The sequence below is a fragment of the Indicator indicator genome, chromosome 13 (assembly GCF_027791375.1).
Source record: "Indicator indicator isolate 239-I01 chromosome 13, UM_Iind_1.1, whole genome shotgun sequence".
In the NCBI taxonomy this organism is placed as follows: Eukaryota; Metazoa; Chordata; class Aves; order Piciformes; family Indicatoridae; genus Indicator; species Indicator indicator.
This window is the reverse complement of record NC_072022.1, coordinates 20861480-20885470: the sequence shown is the minus strand read 5'-3', so window position 1 is coordinate 20885470 and position 23991 is coordinate 20861480. Positions and strand designations below refer to the sequence as shown.

At 41.8% G+C, this 23991-nt stretch overlaps 1 protein-coding gene across 1 annotated transcript in view; it reads right to left on the bottom strand.

Annotated features, from left to right (window-relative positions):
- Positions 1–1133: 1133 nt before the first annotated feature.
- MCF2L2 (MCF.2 cell line derived transforming sequence-like 2) overlaps positions 1134–23991 on the bottom strand; it is a 140042-nt gene continuing 117184 nt past the window's right edge. The window contains exons 25-34 of the mRNA XM_054385750.1: positions 21310–21382; positions 18100–18209; positions 14016–14111; positions 10319–10408; positions 8156–8227; positions 6313–6399; positions 4060–4178; positions 3412–3524; positions 2385–2488; positions 1134–1234 (exon numbers count right to left, since the gene is read on the bottom strand). Coding sequence (XP_054241725.1) covers positions 1134–1234; positions 2385–2488; positions 3412–3524; positions 4060–4178; positions 6313–6399; positions 8156–8227; positions 10319–10408; positions 14016–14111; positions 18100–18209; positions 21310–21382 — 965 coding nt within the window. The remainder of the gene's footprint in view (positions 1235–2384; positions 2489–3411; positions 3525–4059; positions 4179–6312; positions 6400–8155; positions 8228–10318; positions 10409–14015; positions 14112–18099; positions 18210–21309; positions 21383–23991) is intronic.

Here is a 23991-nt window from a genome sequence, read left to right as displayed (position 1 = left end):
TCTAAATGAGCTAATGGCTTGTATAGCAATAAGAACATCTGTAATCACTTTGTGTTGTACACTACATCCTTCTGTGGCAGAGATTTGGTACAGACCTTCAATCCAAAGTCCTGCAAAGAAGTAGTTAACAACACTACTTTATCCACTCATTGGAGCATCTAATGCTCACTGCCTATTTGCAATGTGTATTCCAAATGGGGGATGAAATGCATCTACTCCATAGCCTAGCACACAAAGAAAGCATGCAGTCTACTCCAACAAATGACATGAAATGGCATTCAGTTGAATTCTCGGCACCAAATGCAAAGGATTGTGATCCAGCAACCACAGACTGCAGAGGGGCAGGGGAATGACTTATATTGTAAAAAGAGTTCAAAATGCTCTTTGTCACAGTAGCTGTCACACGTCTTTGCTTCCCTGCTAAGCCCTGCACCTCCATCTCATAACGAGGAGTTGCCACCTGCATCATTCCATCATAACACTGTATGCAGCAGGTCGTTCACTGCACCATGGCAAGAAATAGTCACATCTTTGCTGTGTGAAACCTCTCTGATGGTCCATGTCAGAAGTTTCCTTTCCACAGCCACCTTAAAAGATGTTTTTGGTGTTAACCATCAGCCAAAAAAAAAAAAAAAACCAAAAAAAAAAAGGGCACACTTGTGATGCATCAGCTGGAATTAAGGAGGATGGGGAAGGCACAGCCAGAGGCAAACAAATGGAAAAACCTCCAGGTGACCCCACGGTAGAGCAAGAGCTCATAACCAGGCATGTGTCCCTCTGCAGTAACTCAGTGTTCAAGCAAAGTTGTCAAAAGGTGCGTGCATAGTAACTCCAGCTCTGCTGTCGACCTAATTTAGGCCACATCTTCTGAAACAGTTTGATAACCAATGAGAGAAGTAGTTTCCTCCTCTAATACTGAAGGTGGATTTTGATGCTTTCTGGATGTTTTGATGCTTCTTTCAAGTTTGTTTTTCCCAGCTTGCCAGGTGGACAGCACAGTTCTCATCTGTTCATGCTGACAAAGTTTTAGTGAATTATGAACCTCAGAGCTTGTGAGAAAGGCAACTTTGATCTAGTGTCCACCCAAAATAGACAGAGATGGATGAGGTCTTGAGGAAGGCTCGTCCTGCTGTTCATCTGCCAGCCTTCTGTTCTGCTGGGAAGCTTTTGGCCACCTCACTCTCCTTGGTGTCTGACTCTACTGAGGCTGTACTGCAGGAATCGTTGTACGTGTCTGAAAAGGAGGACATGGGCATTGTTATACAACACATCTAAAGGATTTCCCATCTATAGTCTTCAAAGTTCATGGTTAAAAGCCTGAAATAAAATAAAAAAATAAACAATCACAATTCTACTGCTCCCCTAATTCCTTCACCAAAGGCAAGGGAAGCCCTTTTGGCATATAAATGACTGTAATGTGTGTGTGGCTTTATTTTTCTTTTGAAGTGTTAGGCATGCCAAAGAAATGAGAGCCACAGTTAGGCACTGAGGGTGAAGACAGAACTGACCTGCTGTGGAGCTGAAGGAGCAGCAATTACCAAACTCTCTTTAAGCCACAGAACAGAATCCTGGTTAACTTTCAGAAATGTTTTTCTACTCTTTAAAAAACTGACCAAAAATTAAATAAACTCAAAAGAAACCACTATCTCGGGATAAAACGGTGGTAGCTCCCTACTGCAGCCCCCCAGGGAACAGCTGTGCCACATTTTGGTTTCTTCTGTTACCAGAAGAAAAGCAGGACACTTTTTGGTATATTATATTTAAGGATGAGTAAAAGTTCATCTGAAATTATAAACCTTTGATCTGCAGAGTTGCTGTGATTCATCTTTTCCAGCGCAACCTGTTTGTGTGTTAGGTCAGAACCAAAGCTGAAGAAAGGATAGCTTTTAGTGCTGATTTGGCTGAAATCTTGCCAGAGCAGCCCTTTCTCCAGCTTTGGAGCCAGCAGTGAAGTATAATGTTAATGTTTTCAAACCTAAACCAGAACCACAGCCTTGATGCTGATCTTAATCCAGACACTACCTGTGTCAGGACGAAAGCTCTCCTGCTGTTACAACACACACCCTGCCTTATGACACTCTTGGGTTAACATTAAAGCAGCCAGCCCAGCTCCTGGTAGCCACAGGAGTTTCGTGGGAGTTTCAAGTTCTGCCCATGAGGAGGAAAACAATTAAACCATGCCAAAGTAAGCTGCTGTGCCTAAGTAGCTCTGACACTCATAGCACCAAATTTCAGGCTAGCTCAGCTGCCTCAACAGTGACCACAGCACAGACACTTAGGCTAAGTACTTTAATACAGAAAGTGCAGTGTTTCTCACATCCTTTTTCAGTATAAATAAAACAATAACATTAAATTAAATGCCAGTCGCACATTTTCTGTATTACCTGTATTGCTGTTCTTAATTATGTTGTTACTGTCCCCCTCTGCTGGCTGCAATATACTGGAAGGAACCCAGTCACTTTTCTCAGAGACCAGTTTCTTCACTAACCTGAAATTCAGAGAACAGTCAATGAATTCCCTATGCCCCCCCTCCTTAGGCTGTGTTTCTTAGAAATGTGCATTGGCCAGCTATTTCCTAAATGAATGAAGGAGGCAGAGGACCCAGGGCAGTCCTACAGGTAGCTGGTGATGAAATTTCAGCCATCTCAGATGGTTACCTGGAAGCAAGAGAGAAGGAATCAGTGGCCTTGGCCTGTGTTTGAGACACTGAGCCAAACTCAGAGCTGAAGAAAATGAATCTTTTGTATTGTCCATCCATCCTGCTGTAAATACCATCCAGAGTAAATGGTTTTAGTTCACTTTCCACCTACTTCACACTATGGGACTTGCTGCCATCTCAGCTGCATGCCAGTTCTGATTGAATGGTCTGACTGCATAGGCACCACAAGCAGATCAAATCCTCTTCCTCTAAATTACCCGTGGAAGGACAGTTTAGATGTACAGGCAGGTCTGTTTCTAACACTCACTTATCAGCAAGAGAAGAAACACAATGAAATGTATGTGAGCTCAAGGGTGTCAGGTTCATTCCACTTTGTCAATCATCCCTTACATCCATATGAAGTCTCTGGGGCTAAAAATATTCTCTGGTTCTCTGCTGTAGCTAGGTGGGAGGCATGGGGATTTTATTGATCCATTCTATGGGAAGGTGCTGCCTTTGATGTTGTCCTCCTGGCTAGAAGGTGTCAAAAGCCCAAATATTCCCCCTCATTTCCTTTATGCAGACTTCTGTCCTTTTAAGCCTCATGTCAGTAGCATCTGGGATGAAATTAACCAAACCAGGTGGAATCAAGCAAAGCTGCTTGTATGTTCATGCTTCCCACTGCCTCTTTCACTGTGGTCAGTGAAGGGAGGAGATCTGGATTGCTTTTGAAGAGCTTTGACATTCTTGACATCTTGCTCTGCTGTACTTACCATTGACCATTCTCTCCTTCCTGCACGAACTGCACTAAATCTCCATCCTCAAGTGTAAAAGAGTCTGGGAAACAGCTGTCAAAGCTGCCTTCTACCCGAAAAAGATTGGTCCCCTAAAATGAATGGAAAATGCATCAAAATTAGAATCACTATGAATGACAAGAACACTGTGTGAGAGAGAAGTTTAGTTAAATGTCAAATCAGGTATTTCAAGATGTCAGAGATTTCTTCTGTGGAGAATTGTGTCACTTTTTATTCCTTTTATCATGCCCAGGTTTAATATTATTCAAAGTTAGGGCGGAACTCTGCTTTAGCATTAACTGCCCAGCCATTATTCTGAGAGAGAAATTGGATTTGTGACAGCAGGTTAGGTTATCTGGAAGAGTAAGAAATTACTTTTTAAAAGGCTCAGAGTTTTCCCTCGCTTTTGTAACAGGTAAAGCTTCAGTTTACAGGTAAGGGTGGCCTTTCATGGTCCTGATCCCAACCAACAAAATAGGCTTGGAATAATCTCCCAACACCCAAGATCGATTTCCCACACATCCATGGGTTTAAGGCTGGTATGAACCCAAACTTTGCAGGTTAAATTGTAATCTTTGGAGAAGAAGAGGTTGCACTGGGAAAGGACAGTAGAATTACAGGAATTACATTGTTAGGGTTGGTCTCTTCCTCCAAGTCAGAAGAGTTGGAGAGTTCATCTGTGCTGGAGGGGATGGCTTCGAAATCTTCAAATGTGTCTAGAGATGGCATTTGCCTGCTGGGCCAACCTTTTCAAAGAAGATAAACCAAAAAGAGTTAGCCATCAGTCACTAGCCTCTTTCAGACTCAAGTCTCTTAAAAATAGTGGGAAGAGAACCTGTGTTCCACTTACTGAGTTGCTTGTACCTTTTTACAGCTTGTTCCCTTATTTTGCCATTAAAAAAATACATTGTCACTAAAAACCATGTACCACTTGCTGTCCTGTGTAGGAGGGCAGATTTTGTGGCCCCAGTGTGCATGCCCATCAATACCTCAAGTGTTTAGCATTGCTAAATCTCTTCAGTTCAGGAGGTACAAGAAGCACAGACCAGGAATATTTCTGCAGAGAGAGCTTTGCAGCAAAGGGTAACTTTTGCTGACATGATTTTCAGAAAGCCATGCTCATTCAGTTTCCAGCTTACCTTCACATCTTTATCTACAAACTGAAGTCCAAAGCCATTGAATTTTGGTTGACTTCTTATCTCCATCTCACCCCAAGGAGATATTACCACCTGAGCAATTTTCAAAACTACACCCTGGAGCAGGCTGGAAGTATGGGGAAGGGACAGAGTAAACAACAAGGCACAAAGACAACCACACTTGGGTGCTAGGTAGAGAAGATCTCAGAGTCATAGAATTGTTTCAGTTGGAAAAGACTTCTCAGACCATGAGTCCAACCATGATCCTAAGACCACTATCTTGTTACTATTTCTGCTGTTAGCAGTCTTATTGAATGTTTTGCACCTAAAACCACCCAGCTCAGTGAAAGGGACTTAATGAGAGATTTCCAGCCCAAGCACAACAACCAGTCTCTTTACCTACAAAGGCATTCCCAGAGGATGTGTCATAAGGAAATTCAGACTGAGATTTATTAAGACCTGTCTGCATGAGGCTTTCATGATGGAAAAATAACTCAGCCTTTCTGGTACAGATGGCAATCATGATCTGCACTTTCCTTCACACTTGATGCCTGTCCCTTTTCTCACAGTGATGACTACAGTCCAGCTAGGAGGAAACAGACCTTGCATCTGCCAAGGGATTTTGCAGCCCTCACAGATCCAAGCTGAACGGAGTCAATCAAATCACCATATGCCTGCCTGCTCACGCAGTGGGTTTACACATAACCCAGCATTCACAACCCACAGCAAAACCTGGCCTGGGACAACACAAAATCCAAGCCAGGCAGTTCAGGGAATAAACAGGAAAAGGGATACAATCTGGGAGAATTTTTTTTTTTTTTTAACTGACTTATTTAATCCCTCCCTATGCACATCCTCCCTGCCACAGGTTGGTGCAACATGTGGCCTGCAGCCCCTTCTCCTTCATTTTAGGCAAGGACTGTGACTGCTATGAGCAACAAGAGAGACAATGACCTTTTTCCACCAGAGCAGTGGCTCCAGTTATAAGCTTACAGGACTAGTTGGGTCATCCATACTTTTTAAGGTGTAATCTAGCTTCTGAAGCAGCATTCATATCCTGGGTCATGAGTGTCCCTGCCAAGGTCTACACCAACTGAGTTTAGAGACGGAAGAGCATTTCAGTGACGGACCATGCAGCACAGAGAACTGAACCTTATATTCTGGATCAGCTGAATCGCACCAGGAAAGGTTTAGCAACTGTCTAAATGACAAGAACACACTGCTGCTTCAAATTGCTACAACAAATTTAGTTCAGATTCACATGCTGGGCTACAAACACCAAAAGAAAAAAGATGTCACCTCTAGACAGTAAGCTTCAGCATCCAAGGCAGAAACCTAAACAGCAAAGATTCCTTACAGATTCATGCAACAGCCTTCCTCTCCCATGCAAATTGCTATTCTGATTTCAGAGACTAAGGAATAGCCTAAGTTCTACATACTCAATTTTGAGCTATAAACTAACACAGATCACATTCTGAGTTCTCTGATATCAATTAAAAGAATTATTTTCAGCTCTGCCTGACCTGCAGGAAACCAGAATCTGGGACATTGTTTCTATACCTGCTAGTGCCCCAAGTTTGTTCTCTCGTGGGATATAACATTCGTGAAAAGAAAAACCTCTCTTGAAGTTAAAGTATCATAAAGTCATATTACAGAATCACAGAATCAATAAGGTTGAAAAAGACCTCAAGGATCATCAAAGTCATATAACACTCTCAAACTGAGATATTTGAATTTTGTTTACCTGTCTGTGAAGCAGATCTAGGTACGGGTCTCGTGGTGGAACTGGTATTACATTTAGCCTGGGCCAATATGGTGTTCTCAAAAGCATCTGTGACAGGAAGTACAAGTTGTATCTTCAAGGTGAAATAGTGACCAGACAGCCAGTACAAAGTGAATTCCTGTATCACTTCTGCAACTGGCAGTCTCTTTAACAAATGGGTGGCCTGGAGTCCCACCATTATAAAACAGGAGACACACAACTGGCACGGATGAGTGAAAAGGCAGCAACACTACATAGAAAAACTGTAAGACTGAGGACAGAGAACAGCCAAATGAATCCAACAATTGTGTTAATTAAGGAAAATGATTGCTGGGTGAACAGTGCAGTGTTGTATTTCGCTGCAGCTTCCTTAACACATTTTTAATGTGTTTTACTTGCAGCATTTCAAATCATTCTGTAGGTGATGGTACATGGTTTTGATGCTTGTCCATATACCAGTGAAAGGAGACCAGGGAGACACTTCTTCCCACCCAGAATTGAATGAGTTCACTCTTGTCAAATGCAACATCATTTTGTGCTGGAAGTTTTTCTCTAAGTATATCAAATCCTTTGTGTTTTTAACTCTATCAGAGCCCTGGCAATAGCAGCAAAATCTTCTGGTAAAGGAATAATAGTAAAATTATCATAACAAAGGGATAATGTTTGTTGTTTCCTACTTAAAGAAGCTGAGACTGCTGAAGGATGTTGAGCAGTAGGATCATGTTTATAACCAGTGAGGATCAACTCAGCTCTAACCTACAAATACTGCACTAAGTACCCCTGCAGCCTCATGCCCTGCTGAGATCAGGGGTGTCTGTCAGTGGGGAAAGTGAGGTATAGAGACCACAGTTTGGGAAACTCTGGTCCTGCATGCCAGGATGATTCTAAACATAGTGCCAAGGATAGTCACCCTTGCAAAAGGAAATGCTCTGGAAATAGCAAAACCAATATATCCCTTCTGTTGGCTCTTAATTCTTTCTTCCAACCTCTCTATTCCAATCTCATCTTCTGCTGGGAGTTACATAGGAGATATTTCTGATATGTCACTGATTCCATCACTGATGTGGACACCTGCCCTTTCTACCAAGGTTTTGTGCAGAGCAACACAATCCCAAGAGGAATCCTCAGCCAACACCTCTCTTCTGTCTTTCAGAGGGAATACCTGATCCTTTGTGCCCTACCAGGCAACATGCTCTGAATACTCACGTAAAGGGGAAAGCTGCCAATGGAAGCTGCTGATCTTCCAGTGGCTGGGGATTAATTTACCAGTTTAACTCTTTGGGTTTGTTATTATCAGTAATTGATGTATCTGCCGTAGCAAATAGGTAGGAATTCTGCTTGGCTGAAATGAAACACTGCACTTTGAATGGATATTAATGCACAGTCCAGCCTCTTCTGTACTCCTCATGCACATGGCTCCTGCTCCTCTTATCAGGCATAGAAACTAACAAGGGAAAAGGGATGCAAGCGGCCAGACTGCAGGTGAAGGTGAAAAGCAGCCCCTTGGCTCCCTGCTGCTGCACTCTATGGGTGAGGTAGAAGCCAGGCAGAAAACCCAGATCCGGGTCACAGTCTACAGCATTTCTTCCCAAAACAGGCAGAGAATTTGAGGCACATCCTTAAGTGAAAGCTAATAAATATAACATGAGTGCAGGGGACAGGCAAGGAGGTGACAAGCTGTGTTTATCACAGCTGAACCAACAAACTGACACCAAACCCTTAATGGACTCCAGTGTTGTCTGCCAGCGGTGATGGGATGTGAATTCAGTGAATAATATCAAAAGATTGCCAAACAGGTTTTTATGCAAGATGAAAAGACTCATACCTTCAAACCCCAGGGGAGTTGGATCACTCTTTATTTCGTGTCTCTTGACTTTAACAGCAGGAACAAGGGGACCTGTGTGAAGTTGGCAGAGTCACAAGGCTGTAAGTACTGTTAAAAGAGAAACTTGCTTTCCCATTACCTGAAAATGCTGCCTGCCTAATACTTGCCCTTTCACCAGAAGAATGACCAAGCCCTAAATTCTAGGTGGTGAAGATAAACACTTCAGTGATGTGGATAGGAAACACACCTCTTTTTGCCAGAGACGTTAACACGTCATAAATGTGTCTGCTTCAAATCAGGCTTCCCAGATCTTTCCTCTCACTCTTGTCCAGGAGATGGCACTCACAGTCTCGCTGGTAGCCCTCAGGCTGGCAGGGAGGAGCCCGTGAGAGCCAACACTTGTGCCCCAAGTAAGGGCATCCATCACAGGCCCACATACAGTGCTTCTCCTGTGTTCTGCCACCATATGTGGAGGACTGGTGATGTGACAGAGCTGAACTGTTAGCAGTGAGGATCATCACACAGCAGTGTACAGTAGCCTTGGATGTAATGACCTGAACAACCTGGCAAGACCTGCATTTGGCTGATGCTGAGACACAACTCAGGCTTCAGTTCTTTTGTCATCTGAATTATTATCTTAAAGCAGATGCTGTAAATAGAACACAGACTTAAAAGCACTGCTTTTGTTTCCTAGCTTTTAAAATCACTACAAAAGTAGTATTTGCAGCATTCCAAGAAATTGCCAAGAGCCTTGTGGTGGACAGGATATTTTGATATGAAACTGTAAACGTGTTTGAATTCCACTGTAATTCACAGATGCTTTCTTTGATAAACCCCACTAAAGAACAACCCTTGGTTGCCCATTCTCTCTCTACATGTGTGCTTCTTTCTGTTCTCCAGCTTCAGAATTAAATATTAGGGGGAAAAAAAAAATCAGTCTTCTTATAACTTAGTAATTGATCATGTATTTCTGAAGTTGTTGCCAAGGACAGAAAGCTGTAAGAACTTCTCCTGTGCTATACCTATCATTTCCATATGGTGATGTTTTAATATTATGGTCTAAAGAGGTTGGCAAAGAAAATTTTGTAAGTAGTGGTAGTGTTACACCCTTCCTCTGCCAAAAAATCCTACCACACTCTCATTTCATGACAGCCTCGTTGCACAGTCAAGGATATGGTCCATATCCTTCACAGCTATTTAGAGTGCAGTAAATGCAACCTTCTTCCTGACAAATATATAGGAAAGACTTTTGTACAAATGAATCCAGCCATATTTCCTTCTACTTTGGTCTGTGAATTGCCCTGCAAATTTTGAACTTTCAAATCAGTTGTTCCACTTCATTCCAGGAACTCCTAAAAGACAGTAAATTCAGGTGTCGATGTAAGCCCATGCAGTCTGTTCTCAAAAGTAGCTCTGACATGTACCATAGGTACTTACAATTCCTTCACTGCTTGTCAAAACAGTCAGCTTGCCCAAATGCATGGGTTGCTTTGCAGTTTAACTGTAGGCACTAGTGCAGTAACTTAAAGTAAATTCTGTAAAAGTGCCTTTTCTCAGAGTAATTACAGCTCAAAAATAAAACTGCTTAAGTTCCCACACAAACCACACGGATTTTGGTGCATTCTGGGCACCTTGCTCCCTTACATATGTCTGAAAATTTCCTTGCAGGCATAATTTCTAATTATTACTGTGATTATGTTTAAAACTGCCATCCATTTTTGGCTTTCTTGTAACCTGACGTCTGCTATGCAGTGAGGAGATTCTCTCTTTCTTGAAAGCAAAAATTCTAAACAGCTTTAAGGAAATGGAGAAATAATTTCTTCTGAATTTCAGTCAATTCAAACCAGGGAGAAGCTGGAAACTTCATCCCACATCAGACTACATTTAATCCAGTTTCCATGGAAACCAGCACCAGTCTTTGAAGTCTATTATGGAGAAACTAAGAAAAGTCACTATATATGCTGGCAGCACACCTTGATATCCATTCAGAACGTCTCACCCTGCCTCCCTGAATGTGTTCTACTGGTTCTGACTCTTCTACTATAACTTGCTGCATTTACAAAAATCGACCCTGATGTACTTGCTCTGTGAACAGCATTTGGCAGTAAATGTGTCAGTCAGCAGGAAGGGAGAAGGGTAGCTAAGCAAGCAGCATGACAGTACCTTTGGTCACAGCAGAAGCATTAACTGTGGTGCTGATGGAGGAGGCTAGGGAAAAGCGGCGGGTAACTTCTCTGTCCTTAGATTCTGGATCTGGGAGAACAGATAGATGCAAAGCAGGGCAGGATTAGAGGTTAATAAGCACTGAGGGTAAAAGGTGTCCAAAGCAAAGCAGCAGCTGGAAAAGGATAAATAAAAGGTAGGGTCCTCCTCTACCATAGCCAGGAAAAATGCCCGCAATAAAGTGAAAAGCACGACAAGACTTTATATGAACATATTTTCAAAGCAATTCCAATGGCACCAGGTTTTCTACTTCAGAAAGGTGATTTATGCCAATTAATCCTTTAGCAACAAACTAGTGTCTAAGTACAGCTACAAAACACAGAGAGATGAGCATGATGGTCAGAATGGCGTGTGTCTACAGATGAGGTTTGGACTGGTTTAGACACCGAACTGCTTGTTCTGTGATACACTGAAAAAAATCAACACATTTGTCATTTCTAGAACTTAACTGTGTGAATGCCTGGAACCATTCTCTGAGCCCTCATCCTTACCAGTGCAAATCAGCTTGGCCATGAGATGTAAGCAGCAATTTTTACTCAAACTATTAAATGAACAGGTCAGAGGTATGAGTGTGCTAACAGTTGACTAGCTTCAGAGAGCACATGATTTTTCAAAACACACTGAGGTCATTTTGCAGCTCTTCAGAGATGGTGTCTACACATCTACAAGCTGAACAGCACGCTTTGTGCACCTACCAGCTAATACAGCACCACTTGGGAGAAGAATTTGCTTGCTTACAAATATTTCAGGATTATTTTTTTTGTCTCTCCTGCTGAAAACACTCTAACCACTTGTGCTGAATTAAGCGAGGGAGTACTTCCATTGAGACATTATTAAAGCTATTCATATACTTCATATCTCAGTTTCAGTAAGATACTTAAATAGTTGTTTATATTTTCACTGAAGATTCTCCCAGGATAGGTGAAGAGTCATTTCACACATGTTGCACATGCTTATATACTTTGCTGAATCTTAGCTCAGATGCTGCTAGATGGTGCCTGTGATTAGGAGGGATTTTTCTGTTCCAGTTGTCTCCTTTCTCTTACCATGTCTATCTTCTTTTCTCTGTCTCTCTCATGGTATTTTTTTTCCCCTGGTTAACTGACATACAGTATTGAAGTAAAAATAAATTCCAGGTGATTTTATATTTCAAGTTTAAATACCCTGTGCAGAATTACACTACTGAGAAGATTTCCTTGCCAAGGGTATTAAAATTCTCTTTCCCATTCCTCATCTTCACCTTTCCTTATTTTAACACCCAGTCACACAACATTTCTCTTCACTTTGGTTTTTTCCATATTTCTACCAAGTAAATGTCATATTCAGTATATGTTTCCAGTGGAGCAGAAATTAGCGTGACAGGTTGAGCTACAATTCCCATAATGTTTTATTATGGCAAAACATCAGGAAACCTTATTAACTCCTTAAAATCTCAGAGCAATTTTAACTGTAGATTTGCTACTGTAAAAAGACTCTAAATTCTGTATGTGCCTATGGACTTCTTTAGCAATTTACTCAGAAAAGCACATATATTCAAGTACATCCTTATATACACCTCCTGAAAGGCTGAAGAAGAATGAGAGGTTGAACTCTGTTCTCAGTGATGGTTACAATGGAACACTCCACGTTCAGGTTGCTGTAACTGCCCTTACTAAAATGCAAAGAAAAATTCACTGTATAATTACAGTATCAGGCTACATTTACACCATATCATGCAGCTCTTAAAGACCTGTGCCAAACCCAAGGAATATGAGCTTGGCTCAGCAAACCAGGACAGCTGACACTGACCCAAGGGTGGTGGGAGACACAGAGTGCTATGAGTATAGACATTCACACACTCTGATGCTCATTCTCGTGTGATTGCCATGGAGGACTCTGCATTGACAGAGTGAAGGATGCAAAGTTTCTCCAGCAGACATCAGCATTTCCTTGACCAGAACACTGAGGTGCTTATATATGTTTTCTACTCCACCATATCCATCCTGGGCAGACAGCAATGCTTTGAGCATCCATGCTCCACTGCTAGTTGATATCCATCAGGCAACCTTGTTTCCTCCCTACTTTGCATTGTTATTCATTATTTCAACCTTCCCTTTTGTGTGTTCTGGGCATGAACAGACCACAGTGGGTCTGAACCAAAGCATGCTCAGCTCAACATGCCTTCTCCTGCCACAGTCAGTAATGAATCCTTAGATAAAGGGGTGAAGAGCAGAACAAGCTTATTGCAGTAATTTTCCTGTTAACTTCTCACAGCTTCCCATCTTCCTTAACAGCCAGTCCACCCAGTGCTAACATGGCTGTGAGTTGTCACTGCCTGCAGAAAGGACCACTCTGCCTATTTGCCAGCTGGTTTCCTCCAGTCCAGGACCGGATTAGTAACTGAACAGCACGACAAAGTTCAGTGAGACATTGTGTAACAGAGGTGTCTCACAGGAATCTCAAGTAACCAGACGCAAGCTGAGTGCCTAGAGCTTGGAGGTTATGAACTCCTCTGAACTGTGCTTTGCTGTCCAGAACACTGAATACAACCTCAGACATTTCACGGGACAAGAAAAATTTGGATAAAAGAGCAAAAGAGGCCCAACCCCAAACTGCAGATCCAAACTTGCCTGAATGACAGCATTTCTGAAACCTGTGTTTTCTAACTGATTTCCCCAAGTCACAGGATGTGTTCACCTTAGATCTTACTACCAAGTGCAGCCTTATCCTTGCAGCCAGAATCTTACAGCTGTGCTGGCTCTTATTGTATTCTCATCTATTTTATAACACTGTAATTTGATGGTTTTTTATGTCTCCTTTTATTCTTTCATCTTGCTTGTGCCTCCCTTGATGCTCCCACTTTCTGTCACTGCACACTAGCCCCTTGTCTCAGAGAAGAAATATCACTTATCAGAACAGGAGAAAAGCCATATAATAACAATAAAAAGAGTAATTACATCGTCTTTTCAGAAACTGATTGCAACTCAATTCTATTTAATTTCTATGCACATTTCTTTTTCTTTTAGTCCGTTCCTTGTACAGCCATCACAGGAACACACAATGCTTTCTACTCATGGATATCAGGTGTCACCTAAACATTTACACACACTCAGAACACACCATTTTGCAGCTTAATATAACATAATTAAGTAGAAATGTCAACAAACCCCAGATCTGCTGAATTTCAGTTCCCCAGCGCAATCCCTAAGCCATAGCTAAGCAACAGTTGAAAACCCAAAGAGATTCAATTGATGAACAATTTACCACATGAAAACCTCATGTAGAACAGCACAGAAACGAAACTCTTCCCTTCAAGCCAGTAAACTGCTGAAAGAAGTTAGGTTTGTTGTTTAAAATGAATTCACACTTTGGGCCCTGAAAGAACCTGGAAATAAACGTTATTTGCACTGTGCACCAGTAAAATACCTAACACCAGTCAACTCAAAGGTTGCCTTGCCAACCCTGCCGTGGGAGCAATTCTTGGTACCAGTGTCTCTCAGAAGAGGAGCCATACTGCGTGTACCAGACAGGAGCATCTTGGTGAGATGCAGCAGCACTTTAGGAAATAGTGATGGATGGCACTATGGGATGGAGAGAACATTGTGGGAGTGCAGGAGACAGATGGCCAGAGACCAAATGCTGCATGGGGTGGTTTTACCTTTGGGTGGAGCTCTGCGGTTGGAAAGACCTTGCAATGTGAATCGCTTTCTAGCAAGCGCTGTGCGCTCAAGGTTAAGGCTGCTGGAAGCATCAACTAGGAGAGAGAGGGAGAGGGAAGAGAAATAAGGAAGGGTGGGTCAGCTGTTCAGCTTATGGGAAAGGAAAGGTTAGCACTGGATGACAACTAAAAATAAATAAATAAATTTTGATTCAGTTCAAGCCTGAGCAAGAGCTAATCAATCAGAAAGGTGACATGAGGTCAGGGTGATTAAACCAGCTGAGCCAAATAGAGCCCCTGGGTTGAGTTTGGCTCACTGGGTTTTAATGGAGAACAACAACAAAACAAAAACAAAGAAAAACATGTGAAGGGGTGTAGCTCTCAAAGGAAAATACAGTTTAGCAGCAAGCTCTTTAAAAAAGATCTAGTGCCTTTTACTACACATCACTGTGGTTTGAACAGCAAGGTTGTAGGGAGAAATAAGAGAAGCAGCCTTGCAGTGCAGGACGTGTACAGAAAGCAAGTGTTGTGAGCAGTACCTCCTCTGCTCTCCAGTGCTAGCGCTGAAAAGCCTGCCACCATCCCTCAGCACTGTGGCTGACACAGCCTTACCTGATGAAGTCTTTCTAACAGCCTCCAAAGCTGGCATATAGTCATGCATTTGATCTCATGATTTGCTGGGGGTGTAAGGAGCACCATGCCAGCAGAGCTTACATGCCAGGCTCCTACATGAATAAGCCAGCCATGCTGCCTGACATTTGCCTTCAGATAGATTAGTCACAGATGAAACTAGGTCCTGAGACTGGGTTTGAAAGATACTCAATTACCTACATTGCAGGAAACAGGTGAACCTAGATCAAACCCTCAGATCCTCTGCCAAATTCTGCATCTATGTCTGTCTTTGTGTGGGCCAGTAACACACAGAGGGTTTATGGCAAAGGAGCCTGGTTCTGTGCTTTAGGATTTAACCAAAAGCTTTATCATCCTCTGTTTCATACACTGCCAAGTGACAATCATTAGAGGGACAAACAAAGACCAGAAGTACAAAGGGAACATGAAGAGACAGTGAATCCACACTGACAGACAAGCAACAGGCAGACAAGCTGTGCTTCCAACGGAAAGCTCATCCCATCACTTCCTGATTTGCAGCCAAGATAATCCAGGATCCAAGGTGCTTGCATGCATAGGTGAGGGCAAGATGAACAGATTTAAACAATACAGAAGTATTATCTTGGTGTGCTTCAGCTCCTTCTATCTGACAGTTTGACACCAGCTTTGGGCCAGGCAGGTGCATCTTCTGCTGTCCACCATGTGAGGAACAGGTACCAAGCAATGGTTTCAGTTGTGTACTGGGAAGCAGTTGGCTTTCAGACTACTTGTGCTAGCCTAAGATCCATTTTGCCAGGGCTGCCTCACTGTGAGGCATTCTTTGTAATGATATTGTAGCTTATGAAGAATCCAGAAACTGGCACACAGAATGTATCTACTTTGTTTGCACAGAGCTAGGAAATCCACAATATTTCATTACCAGAGAGTCATGCAGCAAGCACAGCAGTGCATGTGTGTGGTGGGTGGGTTTATATGCTAGCTCTTCAGGTATGCAATTATAATCACTTCTCTGAGGGACACCCCCCACAGCTTCTCAGCACCAGCCAGTCAATAGACACTGGTCTCTAAGATGTGTTGTCTCCACCTGAGTTACATCAAATGTTTTCTGTCATTTTGCAGGTATACCAAATAACCCTGGAAACCATTTCCAAACATAATAAAGACAAGGTCCTGATGAGAGCAGGCTAAACATGAGTGTACTGCAATGTGTACTTCTGGCAAAGAAGGCCAGCAGCATCCTGGGCTGCATTATGCAGAGCATTACTAGGAGTTCAGAGAGGTGATGCTTCCCCTCTACTCAGCACAAGTGAGACACATCTGGAGTGCTGTGTCCTGGGCTCCCCAGTACAAGAAACATGGACACGCTCGAGTGAATCCAGTGAAAGGCCACAAAGATGATTAAAGGATCACAATATGTGACATGAGAAGAGAGTCAAAGAGCTGGGACTGGTCACCCTGGAGAAGAAAAGGCCCAGGGTGATCTTATCAAGTAGAGAAGACAGCGTCAGAAGCTTCTTGATGGATCCCAGTCACAGGTTGATAAAGGCAATGGGTGAAAATTGAAATAGGGGAAATGCCATTTAAAAAATATGGAAAAAAACCCTTTTTTACTCTGAAGGTGGTTAAAATCCGGGTCAGCAACACCAAGACAGTTGTGGAGTCACTATCCTTGGAGATGAACTCAGCTGAACACAGCCTTGAGCAACTTGCTCCTGCAGCTGAGCAGGGCAGTTGGACTGGGGTGGTCTTTAGAGGTTCCTGGGGACTTTGCTCTCATATAGCTTCAAGCCAGTGAATCTACCAGTCAGGTCCACACAAAACACAGGTTTGCCTGTAGATAACTCGATCAACAGGCACTCATCTGTGAGAATAAGGAAACTGAAACAGCTTACCAATGGTGCCCTCTCCCTCTGTACTACAGCAAGAAAACCGTGTTTTAAATGATCTGTGTTCAGATGAACCACACGGCTCCCAGGAGCACTTGCAGACAGTAGGTGGCACAAAAGCCCCAGGTTTGGCACAGCACCAGCCCCTGCTGCAAGTCCTGCAGGCTGGCACTGCTCTGCCCAGGGGAATGCAGCACCCTTTCTCCGCAGCCAAGCAGCACCTAACTACATTTCCAAGGCGAGCTCAGCCCCTGCAGAGTCCCGGCTAGAGGTGTCGCACAAGAACACGAGTTAAATAAAGTTTCGGTGAGACATCTAAAGTCGGACAGCTCTTGTGCTGGCTCTGAGACCGTGATTTGCAGCTCCGCGGGTGCAGCCACAAGCCTGAGGATGAGGAGGCTCTGGGCTGTGCTAGCAGAAGTGACAGAGCGCAGAGGCACCGGTAAGGGGAAAGCAAAGACGGAAGAATTAAAATCAGCATATTGGGATCCCACTTCCCATACTTTTGCATAAGCTGGACCAGCTGAAAAACATCAAGCATTTTCCAGGAAATCTTTTTAAAAGAGGATTTATAAATGTCAATTGAGAGACTGCTTTTCAAATTATGTTTTTAAAACTATGATTAATTATTACTATTGTTGTTGTTACTGTTGTTGTTATTATTATTATTACTCTAACTTGGAAAAAAAAATAACGGAAAGAGGTTTTTTAAATGGGATATTTTAATGAAGAACCCATAACTTTCTTCCCAGAATGAAAATTTGTTGCAGTGAAAAAACATCTTTTGGTAAGCAGCCTGTTCTCCAAATAAAAAAAGTATTCCTCCTCCTTTTTTTTTTTTTTTAAACCATCTCTATTTATAAAGGAGCCTGCCATTACTTTAAGCCTGAATTCTGAATGGGACATTAATCTCCAAAGACCTGACAATTTTCTTTTTTATATTCTTAGAAAAGTCTTTGTTCTAGCATTTCAAAATACTTACCTGAAAGAGAAACTGCTGTTGAAAGATTTTCTGTTCCTGCTACTGCCAGATGAGAACCGGATTTCTTTTTAGTGTTTATTTTAACCTACATTGTACAAAATATATCTATTGTATTTTTGCCCTGAAATAATGGAGAGACTTTGTGACCACATGTGTTTGTTTAACACATAGTAGAGGGAAAGCTACACACAGAGGAGGCAAAGAAATCTCTTTGACAGAAAAAAGGAAATGAGTTACCAGCGTCCATAGACAATCTTAAAATTAAATATGTCTAGAAACCAACTTACCCAGGATATAGAAGGTTAAAAAAAGAAAACCAGACACACTATTGCCCCCCAAATTCTATATTTAAAACAACACAAGTTGTATAAAGAGCACTGTAATACATGAAAACTCAGACTTAAAAAAAAAACAAACCCTGAACTAGCAACAAATTTTGGTGTTCAGAAAGTTTCACAGTACAGTCACAGAGCTCAGCAGCACTGTTTTTTTGATGTTAGGTTTAAACAACACACACTTAAAGTATCCTCACCAAACTCCAGGAGTGAGTGTGAAAAAATAAAAATATTACCCTTTGGAAGCAATCACTCCATCTCAGAACTCCTACCTCTCTTTTGTCTGGCGCTGGGACTGGAATTCCTGTTTTTATTGTTAGATGCTTCCACGTTTGACGTCTCAGACTTGTTTTCATATATATTTGATGACTTCCTGCTATACCTTTGGACAAAAGAAATACAAAAATATTTACACTCCTGTTTCGTACCTTATGGAGCACAGAGCACTAACCATTTTTTTTTTTACCCTCAGATGTGGTAACCTAAGGAATGGCAGATTTGAAAATTCTGTGTGCTGTAGATGTCTGCATCTGTGCAGGCAGCTATGGTGGAGAAAGTCATTCTAGCCCTTTCCACACCAGACAGTAAGAGATGTGTTTAGTGACAGAAGGGAAAAATGGTGGAATAAGCTGGTTGTCTGCACTAGTTCTTTTTATGGGTCCAACAGATTTGAAAAGAGTGGGAAACAGGTTAGAAAAAAGGATCCCTGTTTTCCTTTGCAACATAAGTATATATGACGCTGGGAAAGAAAGAGATACTGGATGGTCAAAGGGAGGTCATATCATGTGTAGAGGAACATACAGACTCTCCTGGCTCCAGCATCCTCCAACTTCTGTTTCTCCTGTTCTTTGAAAACATGAATCCAAGTGGGATATTCCTGTCTACAGCTGAACCACAGATATGGGGATCCATCTTGCCAGATTTTGCACAGGTACTGGCCTTGTGCCTGTAATGGGAACAACCTCCCTGCACCAGGTCTGTAGAGCATTCAGAACTGCAAGGCTTTCCCATGGTTCTTATCTTCATTGTTTTGCAAATGTCTGGTGGTTTAGTTTGGGTGTTTGACTGTTATCTTTGGCAGACTGCTCTACACATTTCATTGTATCTACCCACTTGAAATCGTCTTTCCTAACAAAAAATGCTCTTTATTAACATGTATCAGCAAATTACATTGCTCTTCACAGTTAACATATGAACTCTTACACTAAACATTCACAGGGTTTGTCTTGCTCTAAGGGAAGGTCCAAGATATTACTGAAACTTAAAAACATTTGGAATACTAGAGATCTGTGAATACCTTTTTTATCAACTAGGAAGCCTGGGACTCTCTGCTTCGTGTTTGAACCTCTGACCTGATTTAGATGGAACCTTAAGAGAGGTCTCTGTTACCTCCTGTACTAAATCAAAATGTGATTTTGCAGCCTGATGTCAAGTACAAAATGGGGCTCAGAATAAATATGGGAACAAATCCAAAGCACACTCACATTTCCTTATTTTTTTCTGTTCCTTCTCAGCTAGTTTGAGATAACTGAAACATACAGCTGACAGAATTAAAGATTTACAGCTGTGAGAAAGACATCAAGAAAACATACAAGCTTCTCTGAAGAAGTGTCTGCAGTAAAACTCCAAGTTTGTGTATTTCTGTGTGCTCATGATACTTTTACATGCATGTTTGACTGAAGTAGTCACTCCCAATAAAGCAGTCAGAACAATAGTCTGTTTAAGTTTCATATATTTGAATAGATTAGAAAACAATAAAGGGGATCATTGCGTTGTCACTGAAATGCAGCAGCCATTCCTTGAGTGGCAATAGATAGCACAGGGCATCTCATTTTAGGTTTAAACCCTGAAATTTTGAGGAAAAAATTACAGAGAGAACAATTTACAGAGAAACTTTGAGGAACTGAACAGGACTTAAGGACATTCAATAACCACCTGTATTAAGTGTACTGGCTCTAAGTGTCCCTTTTGCTGATACCTCAGATCCAACCTGAAGTCAGCCCAGCCCTGCCTTATCTCACAGAATTGCAGCCCTAAGTGTTGCAGTGGCACATAAACAAGTGAAGGGAGTAGTCTCTGTCACTGAACAGATATGGGGAGGGGAGAACATCCTGCAAACAGTTTTCCCCAGTGTCACTGTACAGATTTGACCATTCTCAATAAGCAGTAGAGTCAGTGCTGCACAAAGACAAACCAGGAGAAGGTGTCTATTTGATACATTCTCAATAATTAGTCACCAACTGCTGGTGGAGCACTGATGATCCTGCTTGCTCTTTACTGTCTGTCACCGGTTTACTTCCAGTGCCTTTCACAACCACTTAGCCAGACCAGTAACAACACAGACCCTGCCCACATGAGTGGCTATCCCAAAGTCTAGCTTCTTCCTTCCCCTCCTTGCCTCCACCCAGCATGCCAAAGCAGGCTGCAGAAGGTGCTCCACAGTCAGAGGAGTCCTGGATTCACTCTTTCTTATCAGCTAGTGCAAATCCACCTTGTGCTGCAATTCTCCTGTACTTGCTTCTCTCTGAGACACATATTACAGAGGATAAAGGTGGCCTCTGCTTACAACAGCCAATAGGACACTCTGAACTTTGTTTCATTCACGAAAAACAGAGCCCTGTTCTTTCATAAAGACTCACCCTGTTCTCCCTGTTCCTGTAATAACCCAGCATTTGAAGCAGAAGCACCTAACCTGACAACTAGCACTTCATTTTTCCTTTGATTTAATTCAGTCTTGGGCAAATAACTAAACACATGGCCTTTCCTTCTCAAGTTAATTAATTTCCTGTTGATGCATTTTATCTACAAGTTCTGTTCTGAAAAATCCTCACTTTAAAAGCCTTGTAAGAGGAACATATATCTGGACTGATTTAAAACATTTTTTGTGACTGCATTTCATAATTTTCTGGAACAATTCTCTCCTATCCCCAAGGTGTTTTGCTGAAAGAATTTTACCCTTAAACTTTTTCAGCTTAAACCTCAAACAAAGCAAATGTAATAAAGCCTAGAGAAAACAGCACTGCAGCTGTCTAAAACTTTTAGCACCAAGCTGTACAACTCTCAAAGGCTGGCTGTGTTACCTTGGGTCTCTTGGTTCCGTTGACATGGCTGAAGTTTTATACTGATACCTCACGCCAACTTAAAGTGATCTTGCCCAGCAACTGAGTCATTACAAAATTTGCTGACAGCTCCATTTAACTGGGAAATGTTCCCATACATTTTGTCTAAACTTGAGTTAATCCAGACCATATAGTTCTTTTGCAAAACCAAATGATCATCTTCGAAATGAATCCTGCATTGTGATTGTAGTTTCCCCATGAGCAGAACCTTTATCTGCACTTACATGTCTTTAAAATACTTGAAGACAATTGAGTAAGTTCATACTCAGGAAGTTAAACACACAAAATTAAGAATTTATCTACTGCAAAAGCATAAAGGCAAGACAAAACATGTCCCTGATATGCCACGATAGCTGTGGTTACCTGCTTGCATTGGAGGACTCCATTGGTGCATGGTATACACTCTCAGTGATTCTTTGGTGCAGTTGACTTGCTTCTGTTAAAGAAAAAAATGACAAGAAATTGTCCTGATCATGTAAGTTGCTTCTTTGTTTGCAGAGGACATAGGAGAGAGAAAGAAATAGAAGAAGATAAGAGAGATTTTGACTGCCCCTGCAATCCAAATGGAATAACTGTACTTCAAGAGAAAGGCACGTGGTGGTCTTAAAGTCTGAAAACTTCTCTCTCCTAAACAGCTTCCCTATCCATACTTTTTTTTTCAGTGCAGAAGAGATTTCTTCCCTTACCACTTTCTCTTTCCTCTGTACCTCTTCCTAGATCCCTGCACCACACGGGTCTAGAGAACACATTGGCATTTTTCCCAGAACAAGAATTTTGTGGCTCTCAGTTTTTCTCGCGTTTAGTAACACGTGCATCGGTCCAGCTGCACACATAGCCATCTAGTAGATTACATCTCTGTCCTTCTGAAGAATGCTTTTGCTCAGCATCCTGGACAAGCAGCAATAATAAAATGTTATTCAAATGCCATTTGTTCACTGCTTTTGCATAGCTGCAAGGTAGCAACAGACTAATTTGTGTTGATGTCCAGTAAATGGAGAAAGACGATAATGAAGATGTTGACAACCTGAGTGTCAGGCGCTGAGAAGTGAGAAAGCAATGGAAGGAACAGCTTTCAAACTCTCAGATTGCTGAGATACTGGGACTGTTTCACTCTGGAAGATGAAGCTCCTGTCAATGAAAGGAGAACAGACCAAGGAATAGGGGCATCGCTGAAAGAATAAACGTAAAGGCCTTCGTGGGTGGGAGTGCTGGGAGAAAGGAGCACTCTGGGTGGAGAGTCAGAAGTCCTGGTTTTGGCAGCTGATTCAGTCTTACACAAATCGCTCAAGCTGCATCCATAATTCCTTTGCGTGCAAGAAACAGTTATGCTCATTGGGATTGATGGCTCATGGAATTACCCAAAGCCTTGTTAGCATTCCATGCTCACTGCAGTATACCATAGGGAGTGTACATAGACCTAGTCTTTAGACACCATTGACCCATATATTAAATTATTTATCGCATATCTTTGGCACATATCTTTTTCTTTGCTCTTTACTCACTTGTTCACCTCAGATGGTTCCTTCCAACATTGTAACCCCCTATGCAACTCCTAACAACAGCCCAAACTAGCAAATATAACCCTCTTCCTCCTCTCATTACAACACACAGTTGGAGAAATGAGAAATGTCCAGTCTTGGATTAAGCATGAATTAAGATTTCTCCTTTCATGAGTCACTGGAAATAGAAACAACTATTCAAAACTACGGGACAGAGCATTTGCTTCCTGCCATCAGTATTGTAATAAGGGCTTTGATTCACGAGGTCACTTGGGAAAGGGCAAGAGGAAGAGTTATAATACCATGTAAGATACTTTCTGCTCTCTGTGTTCTGCTGGATCAACAATGCAGGGAAATTTGTCTTTGCTCACAGAGTAGGATGAAAATAATCCTTTGATGTTCTCAAGACCAGACTGGATAAAGCCTTGAGTAACCTGGTTTGACCAATAATTGACTCTACTTTGAGCAGGACATTAAAGTATAATCTCTTGAGGTCTCTTGAAACCTGTTCTAGGATCCAATGATCTGAAGACTAAACAATAAGGAATACCCAAATATAAATGTTTTCAAAAACTTTAAGTCTTGATTCCTGCATAATTTTCTCTGGACAGTGCATAGTTAATTCCAGCATATAGAACTTGCACGCTTCAAAGATTTCACAAATGCCCATCTGGGTGACATACAAGCTTAATTTTCTTTACCTAGAAACACACATGGAAGATTAGCTCTCTATCCTATTAAACACATACACTTTCCCATAAGCTACTCTTCTCTGCAGTCATAGCCTAAGTAAAGCATATTTACTCTAGAAGTAAATATTACAACCCATGTCAAAGAGTCCCTGAATCTGCACTGATAAGAATCTTGAGGTTTTTAGCTCAGCAGTTCCTGAACTGACCGCAGTGAATTCCTGCAGAATTTCACCACAGTGAAATTCAGAATAAAAAGAAGAAAGTATAAAGATAAAAGTAGTAACACGAGACCTGGGTAGTAAGCATTCTAAAAGAAGTATAATGTTATGGGTTGGATTAAATTGCTGATGCTAATGAGCATAGTTGTTTCCCTCCAATTAAGGAGGCCGTAAGAAGCCATTGTCTTTGTGAAACAGACAAAATAAATATGGCCTCTAAAGTTAAAGCACAGACACAGGTTTCCATCTAGGAAAAAATGTACTTAGGAATCTGAAGGATGGGGGTGCAAAGGCACTGTTGGCATTGCTTTAAAGAGAGGTCTGTATGTGAAAGAAGCAGAAAATGACAGATCGAGGTGAGAAGCAATGCCAGGGCCCAGGAAAAGTTGGTATTGGATGCAACTATGAGGGGGGTGTCCTAGGAGAGCTTGAAAAATGTCTTTTAGGACTATATACCTTCTTGTTGATAAGTAGAATATTATCTCAGAGAGCTTTTATCACTATGTTCTGTTACTATCTGGAATAACCTACCTGAATTTTGCCTGTCTTGAGTTCAACAACCTACGTAAAAAGAATGTAATGATTTTAGGTACTTATGAGATTGTTGCATAGAAGATCTGTTCAGGATGGTTTCAG